The sequence below is a fragment of the Nicotiana tabacum genome, chromosome 19 (genome assembly GCF_000715075.1).
Source record: "Nicotiana tabacum cultivar K326 chromosome 19, ASM71507v2, whole genome shotgun sequence".
Taxonomy (NCBI): Eukaryota; Viridiplantae; Streptophyta; class Magnoliopsida; order Solanales; family Solanaceae; genus Nicotiana; species Nicotiana tabacum.
The window spans coordinates 69223730-69232231 of record NC_134098.1 but is presented as its reverse complement, the minus strand read 5'-3'; the positions used below and the strand labels follow the sequence as shown (position 1 = coordinate 69232231).

Below are 8502 nucleotides of genomic sequence, written 5' to 3'. Positions count from 1 at the left end.
ATAAAAAATAATTATAAAATTTATATTAGAATCACAAAATTATAACAAATAATTTATTTAAAATATTTATAAATTATAATTCAACTATGAATAATACGAAAAGTATGACATATATCATAATATGTAAATTAGCTGCAACGGCGTTACAACTCAAACATCAAAAGTAATGTATTCGATGCGAAATCTTATATGTATCTAATGAATCTTGAAAGAATTTCGATATTATAATTTGATATTTTTTTTAAAATACTCCTTTTATTTAATATGTTTTCTATTTGAAAGAGAATTTATATAAAACATAATTCACGATTTAAATATGACTCTCTAGCATCATTTGTTTTTAAATTTCAACAAGTTAATAAAGTGACACATCATTCACCATACTATACCATGATAACTAATTATTTATAAATAGTTACTAGCTAATACTGAGCTATTAAATTAATAAGTATTGTATCTCGTAAACGTGAAAAAAATAATATTTAGGAAAATAATTATAAATAAAATTATGGACTATTATATAATAAAGACATAACAAAAGTTAATAAAATAAATACTTTTAAGTGAAAGATTTATTTAAAATTTACTATCATAGCAGTCCTAGTGAATAACGTGCAATAATTTTTATTTTAATTATGACATAAAATACTCTCAACTTAATGATTTATGATTAAGAAAAAAGTAATTTTGAATAGTCAATGATTTATTAAGAAAATTTGAGAATTTATAATGTTAGTTACACACAATTGCAAAAAGTTTTATTAGACGAACCAAATACGCTGGCCGTTGGGCGTGTTCAAGACATAAACTCGACGATCAAGACGTAAGTCCACAGAACTAAACCTCACACGTAAGCTTGGATCATTTTACTAGTGATCCGCCCCCGGGCGAGCCCGAGACGAGTCACATTTTGCCTTTTAAAACAGTGATTCAAATATGTGATAAGAAAGGCACAAGTTAAAAGGTAAGCATAATACTGCCAAATCAAAAAAGGCGTCACATTATATCCTTTTCTTTTTCCTCGAAGTAATATCTGATTGGTTATAAAAATAAATAATTACGAAAAATGATATTCACTCTGTGCAGGATCCGTGGTGGTCCAAATCACAAATCAAGTGGCGTCCTATCTTTTCGTCCTCAACTCTCCGCCAAATGTCTGCAACCGCCGCCGTACCTACTTCTTCAACTACAATATCCATGTCCGCTGCTGCAACTTCTGCTTCCGCCGCCCATAAACTCAATCTCAATCACAATCAGCTCATTGTTTCTCTTAATGTCAAAAGAAAGTCAATTAGTGCATCATCTTCCTCTTTCATCAGCAGATACCCATTCGATTGCAACATTTCTGGATCCTTCCGGAAGATCTTTAATCCTTCTCCCATCAGAATTAGACCTCTTTCTCCTGTCATGGAATGGCAAGATTGCACGTAACTAAACGTCTTATTTCGTATCCAAATACTTATTGCTGTTGGCTCGATTTGTGATTTGCTTGCTAATTATGTGGTTGTGCAGTGTTATTTGGTCTATTTGCAATCCAATTGTGAGAATTTTATGCTTTAGTTAACTTTGATTTTTTGATGAATGCAGAGTCAAAATGGAAGTAGATGTGCCCATTTCAGTTGCTTATAAGTGCTATTCTGACCGTCAGGCCATTCCTCAGTGGATGCCTTTTATTTCATCTGTAAAGGTACGCCGATGCCCTGTTATCTTATCTATTGGGCAATTGAGCTGCTTATAAAGCCACAGCCATTAAAATGATATCAATTATATTACCTTGTCTCTGCAATTCATTCGCTAAGACTGCACGAATGTTTGCTTTAAGTGTAGTCTTTTCTGGTTGGTTTCGCATATGATATATTATTACAATAATACTCTCTGCTCATTTTATTTATATGACCCCTTGTAGAATTTAAGTACCATTGGCGGACTAGTAATTGTGGAAGAAAATGTTAAAAGTAATGATTTAAAAGTGCTAAAGTAATATAGTTAGAAATTAGTCTGCTAGAGAAAACATTATTCGAAGTCTAAAATTAAGTGAATTAAAATTCTGAATATTATTAGGGGAATGATGTTAAACATTTGGAAGACTTCTAAAATGGAAAGAGTGACATACATTGAATGGAAGAAACATAACCTTCTCTCTTATAATTTCTTCCCACGATGTTATTAAGTATTTTGCTCATATTGCTGGGTAGTGTACTGGTGCCCTGTGCCCTGAATTACTTCTCGTTGTCGTCTATCTCGTCATCTGTCTCTCACTGCATGCTTCACTTAATGAATAATGAGTATTCATTAGCGGATTTTTGGTCTGCACTTTGGGTATGTAAAAATCATTCACCAAAAAAAATTGGAGTAAGATGTATTGACAATTTAGGGCGTCTACATTCTAGTTCTTGATCGTTTGAGACATCCACTGCACAGCTCATCTCACCTTCTGAATATCATTCTAAGGGAATTTGATGTTAGATTCTCTTGCCAGATTTTGGAGGATAAGCCTGACTTATCAAGATGGTCGCTGAAGTATAAAGCTTTTGGGCAGGATATCGAGTATTCGTGGCTTGCTCGAAATATGCAGGTAAAATCCCCCTTCAGTAAGCACTTCCCTGATTATGTTCCTTTGATTCTAAACCTCAGCTTTCATGCAGAATATGGTATTGCTACTCATCATTTTTATTCTGCTTTACAGCCTACCCCAAACCAGAAGATCCATCGGAGATCTCTGGAGGGCCTTCCTAACAGGTAGTCAGAATGTATCCTAGTTTCTTTTGGTTGATAAATAAACAACACATGTAACTAGGAAATGTATCGTTATACTCAAAGTAATAAAGATTTATTTGCTTCTATCAGACCAATAAACCATAGATAAATCCATGTAAGGTTGCTTCTGTAGTGGTGGCAGAATATTTCTGGTCTGAAATCTGAGTGAGGCAGCATAATGTTTTCTGATCAATACTATGAACAAAAGATTATTCATTCTCAGTATATTCAAAATAGTCATCAGTTTTATGATGAATTCCTTATTCAAAATGCAGGGGAGCTGTGCGATTTTTCCCCAAAGGCCCATCGGCTTGCGTCATAGAAGTGAGCATTTTACTTAAACATAACATCCTTGTCCTTTTCCTTTAGACCTCAACTTATCTTTAAAAAACATTAATTTCTAGAACAAATACTTGCACGATATTTTTGGAAGATTCATATGCAGAAAGGGGCAGAAAACGTTTTGCAACTTTTTGTCTCCTAGATTTTTGTAGGCAACCATATAAATTTGAGAATGTGGCGACAGAAATTTCTAGATCCTTTTGGTCTTTGGCTGCTGAAAATTGACTTGTGCTTCTCCTTTTTTCAGCTAACAGTTTCATATGAAGTGCCTCAACTGTTGGTTCCAGTGGCATCAGTAAGCACTCTTAACTCCTATCTTTGAAGTTGTACTTCACATTAGTTTTTTCCTAATAGTATGCAATCGTTTCAACCTTGCTTGGGCAGTTATTGCCGAGTGTATACAAAATTTTCAAGAATAATGACCCTGCTGATTTATTATGATTGAAAGTACGATTTCGAAGTTTCACCAGATCTTACTGCTGCACTTCTCCTATTATCCAGGCATTGCAACCATTTCTTGAAAACCTGCTGGGACGAGGGTTGGAACGCTTTGCAACGTTTGCTAAGAGCTACTCAGCTGACACGCCTAAATGATGTGTAAACTGAATTCACGACCAGTAATGGCTTTTCGTCCCTCACTTTTTATGTTGGGGGAAGAAGCACATGGGAATTAAAAAAGAATTATACAATCATGCGGGATTTAAATGTACAAAAGATGAATTCTATATTCTTACATATTTGAATATACAACCATTGTGAAATTAACTGTATTTTTGAGAAATATGCCCTTTACGTAAATGCTGCACCTATTTCAGCTGGTTCAAGTACTGCTGTACTGGCATGCCTAGAGTCAAGACCCATTGGGTGTGCCCAGTTGAAAGGCTTCATAACTTGGAGAGTATGTCGTTGCCAACTTATTATATATCAGGAGAAGCAACACAATTAGTTCCTTTATTTATATTTTTTTTGAAATCATGGAGGAGGAACACAATTAGTTCTTCAATGAGAATTGCGAAGAGAAGGTAGAGTAGGAATAATATCAGTTTGTTGATTAACAAGAGCTGCAAAATGAAGGTGTTATCTGCTCCGCGTCCTACTTTTAATCAATTTGTGCCAGCACCATCCATTCAGGAGAGGTTTGTTGCACTCTAGTTACTATAACGAGTAAATAGTACAAGCGTTACTATGTACAACCAATAGAATGAGTTACATAAAGAGGGCCATACGTTAACAATGGCCATAATAAACTAAAAATCAACATAGCTCCCTAGTAACCAACCAATTCTATGTACACACATACCCACCGAATACAACAGGAAGAAAAGAGAAGACCCCTACCAAAACTTTGGCTGCTTTTATTCTGCCCAAATGAGGCAGCTGCAAACAGCCTGCACCGCCATCAACGGCTCCCGTTGTTGTCTAACCAGCTTTGTAAGGCATACAAGGCTTCTGCAGAGAAGCTGCAGCTCCTTAATGTTCTTTGACGCATAGGTGATACATCTGGATGATCAGGGGAAGTAAAGCAAACAATAACTACAGTAAGATTGTCAAATGTATTGAGCCGCAGGGCCTCCGTGACAAGGTCCTTAGCGCACTGTTCAGGATCATCGTGCCGTCTTAACCCTCTACGCACTATACTAACTGCTTGTTGACTAGACATGAAATCCCATATCCCGTCACAACCAATTATAAGGAATTCATCATCTTCTGTCAGAACAATTTGTCGAAATTCTGGCTCTGCAATCAGAGGAGAGGCAGAGCCACTAGGCAGCTTCATGTCCCAGTCCCCCAAGGCCCTGGTCACTGATAGTATACCATTCAGATAGCCATCATCAATAAATCCACCCAACTCTTCAACACGCTTCCTCTCTGCTGCATAACTTGGTCTATGGTCTTGAGACATGTCAATTGCCTCCCCCTTACGGCAAAGGACTGCACGGCAGTCTCCTGCATTTGCCACCATTAAAAGCCTAAAATGCAAAAAGTATCATTTAGAAAACAAGTATACAAATACATGCATAAAGCTCTGCAAACTTTTCATCGAACGATCAAGTCAACTATAATGTCCGCTCCCTTACACTCTCCAGCAACCAAGTTGCTGTATAATCAACATTTACGGTTCAAAACTTGGTGAAGCAAAGTTTTGCAGATACACTGAACATTTTTCCCTCTCTCATTCATCAATCGGCCTCCTTAGGTAAGGAGTCAGTAACTCATGACTTCTACTTGGATAGCTGGACAATTTAATACCATTAGCTTTGCAAGGAGTGTCAAACATAAAGTTGAGCACAAGGCTCAGAAGGAGAGACAAAAAGCATCATATTCATAGCTGCACGTGTGAGTACGCCATAACCATTTTTCTACTGGAAGGAAAGCTCGCAAATAGGTGCATCTCAATGAGTCATGACCTTACCTTCCCAATACAAGTGCTGTCAGTGCAGTGGTTCCAGTAGAACTGCTAACATTGCACGCGTCAGCTAAAGCAAGGTCAGCCAGAAGAAACCCTTTCCTAAGAGAGCTCTCCACCCCTTCTAGAAATGCATCATCAACTTCTGAAGTTTGTGGGAAGTTGGTGTCTTTGAAGAATAATCTGAGTACATTTTTTCTTACATAAGCTGCAGCTTCCGGTCCTCCATGGCCATCAAATACCTATAAAACTAGATATTAGAAATGCGTTGCCTTGAAAATGTATAGGGAAAAAAGACATGCAAAAATCTAACAGTTACCCCATAGAAAGCACTGGGCTTCGGAAACCCCATGAGTGACCCAAGATGTGCAGATAGATCGTCTATCCTTATATGCTCGTCTTCCATGAACCTACGAGGGCCAGTATCAGAAAAGCTACCTGAGCGAATGCTAGGAACGAATTGCAATATTGTTGTCTCTGGGGATTTAACATCCTGAAAGAAAGGTCTGTTAGACTAAATCTCAGACACCACCAAGAAAAAGAAAACCTGACACCAATTGTATATATTTTGGCAGGAAATGATGTTGAACATTGAACAAAAGGCACATCAGCTGACCGTATCCAATTTGGATTAAAAAGAGCCCCAAAAATGGAGGGGTTTTGCACATGAATTGTTGTATTATCATAAAGTTAATAACTTATGATAAAAGATACTTAACTGGTAAACATTGTCTTTTCTTGCAAGTGAGAGGTGACTGAACAATTATGTAGCATGATTGGTTAAATATTTTTAATGATAACAGTTTATGATGTTCTCTTTTGTACTGTCTTGCAGTACCTTCTTGGTACTAGTTAAATAAAAGTTATCTTTACCTTATCAAAAGAAGAAAATGAAAAACTTTATGATACTTGTGCTTTTGAAAATCAATCATTGGTCCCAAACACCTGAAATCTCAAACTTTTCAAAGTGTTTGTCAACCTAGATAGAAGATTAAAATGTCTTGGCATGAGCATTAACCAAATGTTGAAAAGGAACAGAAAAGAATCACAAAATTAGGAGAAAAAGCCTCAATTTTCATTAAGTTTTCCAACTTCTTCAAAACCAGCAGCTCTGGTTGCCACTAAGTGAATGAGCTAATCCTGGATCACATTTTGGTTCGTGAAACCGGAAAAATTTTGGATTTCCCTGCCAAATTTAGAACCACCACTTTACCACAACCCACATCAGACAAGAAACTCAGTCTATTTGGTTGGGAGGACTCAACTAGTTCTCAACTATTCAGACTGCCCTAGCAACTAAATGCTTTAATGAGTACTACGCAAAAGCAAATTATGCTCTGTATGTCTAGTCTACATTGGTCAATGCTCTATTTCGAACATATAGTAAGCGCTCACAATGTGGCTGGGTAAACACGCACCTAGAGATTGGTCGTAAATGTAAAAAAAGGATGCATCTTCTCCAACCACTAAGAGATATTATATGCTGTCCATATAAGTGGGACACTCCAGAGTTTTATGTTTATTATTTTTGCTGAGCATCACCGTTACAATGTTACTTAATTAACTATACTTAGCAATAGCCGATAACTATAAAGCCCTCAAGCTCAACAATAAGCACTTTGCAGAATGACTCCACCTGACTAGTGGCTCCCTCAAGCATACCTTAAACTTTTTCCCTCAGATCGCCACTGATCATTGCACCTACTCTGGCAACCATAAAACTCTCAACATAAACAATAAGAACTTTGCAGAAAATTTCCTTCTTCTGATTAGGATTCTCTATTCAAATATACCGTAAAACATTTTCTACACTTTTAATGATACTCGTTCAATATATGAGTTCCCATAGCTAATTATAATTGACAAAACTCTAAACTGGATAAAGCCAACACCCTAAAATATGACTATCACAGCGTTCATGCCTAGAACATCAATCCATTGTGACACAGCAAATAAGTAGATAAGTTAAGAAACGCTAAAAGTCATATGTTTGTTTGATTAGTTCCTCGCAATTGTGGCAAAACGATGTAACATAATAAATGAGGAAATATACCAAAGTTTTTATCGGTGACAAAGGTTATTGTATCTTTTTCTTTTCTCAGCTCAAAGATTAAATCAAGATCTATGGCACGCAATTGGACATATCTGGCGTTGCCCTAATTTTCCAAGGATGAGGAACCTAAAGATACTAAAACAAAATATGAAGATCCATAAAACACACACAACAGCAGAAAACAATTCAATCAATCAACTATGTCAAAATCCCAAAGTAATTAATTTCTGGTATATGAAATCTATTCCGCTTAATTTAGCTCATTTTATTCTAAGAAGGCAACTAAACAAAAAAAGAAAGGAAAAGAAAAGAAAAAACTGACCAAATCAGAACAGCAGGAGATATCCAACACAGGGATGGTGTGTTGAACTGGAACCATAACCTCAGCTTCAGCTCCCATGTTTAATTAGCAGACAATAACAAAAGAGACTCTAGATTGCGTTGATCCTGTTGTGAATAATTAGCAGAAAATGCGTTGAATAATTTTGCAGGTGTCTAAAGATTTTTCTTTTTGTTTCAAAAGACTCTAGGACTTTCTTTAGAATTCAGTTGTGGAGCAAGCAAAACCAAAACTCTGATAAGCTGGACTTCAACTGTTGTATATAAAAAAAAATGTAAAATCCTCCGTGTGGGAACCAGCTGTTAGCTGTAAAAACTAAATCGTCGTAGGGAAGGTGGACGCGTGTACTGTTGCAGCCAAATGGTTTTCTCAAGTAGGGTTAATGACTTTCTAATCATTTACAATGTTAAAATTAAGAAAATATATTTTTTAGATTTTTTTATGTAAAAGATGGATATGTTTACTTGTGTAAAAAGAGAAATAGGATCATATAACTAAAAATAAATTTGTAATAATTCACAAAACCATTTGAACACCGATTTATATGACACCACATCTATGTTACATGAAATTTGATTTAACATTGTAATTTTTTTGTCATTA

At 36.0% G+C, this 8502-nt stretch overlaps 2 protein-coding genes across 2 annotated transcripts; one reads left to right on the top strand and one right to left on the bottom strand.

The window, feature by feature from the left end:
* The first annotated feature begins 1067 nt into the window (after window positions 1-1067).
* On the top strand, window positions 1068-3860 carry LOC107811668 (uncharacterized). Its single transcript, XM_016636639.2, has 7 exons — window positions 1068-1427; window positions 1588-1687; window positions 2480-2575; window positions 2687-2739; window positions 3033-3081; window positions 3347-3394; window positions 3601-3860. Exons 1-7 carry the CDS (start codon window positions 1153-1155, stop codon window positions 3691-3693), a joined length of 714 nt encoding a protein of 237 aa, XP_016492125.2. The 5' UTR covers window positions 1068-1152; the 3' UTR covers window positions 3694-3860.
* Window positions 3861-4193: 333 nt separating this feature from the next.
* LOC107811667 (putative protein phosphatase 2C 2) lies at window positions 4194-8182 on the bottom strand. Its single transcript, XM_016636638.2, has 4 exons — window positions 7882-8182; window positions 5826-5999; window positions 5513-5748; window positions 4194-5069 (listed from the first exon to the last, which is right to left on the bottom strand). The coding sequence occupies exons 1-4, from the start codon at window positions 7957-7959 to the stop codon at window positions 4499-4501; spliced, it is 1059 nt and encodes a 352-aa protein (XP_016492124.1). The 5' UTR covers window positions 7960-8182; the 3' UTR covers window positions 4194-4498.
* Window positions 8183-8502: the final 320 nt, after the last annotated feature.

Excerpts from the sequence above, each read along its gene's own strand:
- LOC107811668 (XM_016636639.2), top strand. The coding sequence starts at position 1,153 with ATGTCTGCAACCGCCGCCGTACCTACTTCTTCAACTACAATATCCATG. Across the intron at positions 1,428-1,587 it reads ATGGAATGGCAAGATTGCAC|AGTCAAAATGGAAGTAGATG; the intron begins GTAACTAAACGT and ends TGATGAATGCAG. Across the intron at positions 2,576-2,686 it reads GGCTTGCTCGAAATATGCAG|CCTACCCCAAACCAGAAGAT; the intron begins GTAAAATCCCCC and ends TCTGCTTTACAG.
- LOC107811667 (XM_016636638.2), bottom strand. The coding sequence starts at position 7,959 with ATGGGAGCTGAAGCTGAGGTTATGGTTCCAGTTCAACACACCATCCCT. Across the intron at positions 6,000-7,881 it reads TCTCCTGCTGTTCTGATTTG|GATGTTAAATCCCCAGAGAC; the intron begins GTCAGTTTTTTC and ends CCTTTCTTTCAG. Across the intron at positions 5,070-5,512 it reads ACAGCACTTGTATTGGGAAG|GCTTTTAATGGTGGCAAATG; the intron begins GTAAGGTCATGA and ends TTTGCATTTTAG.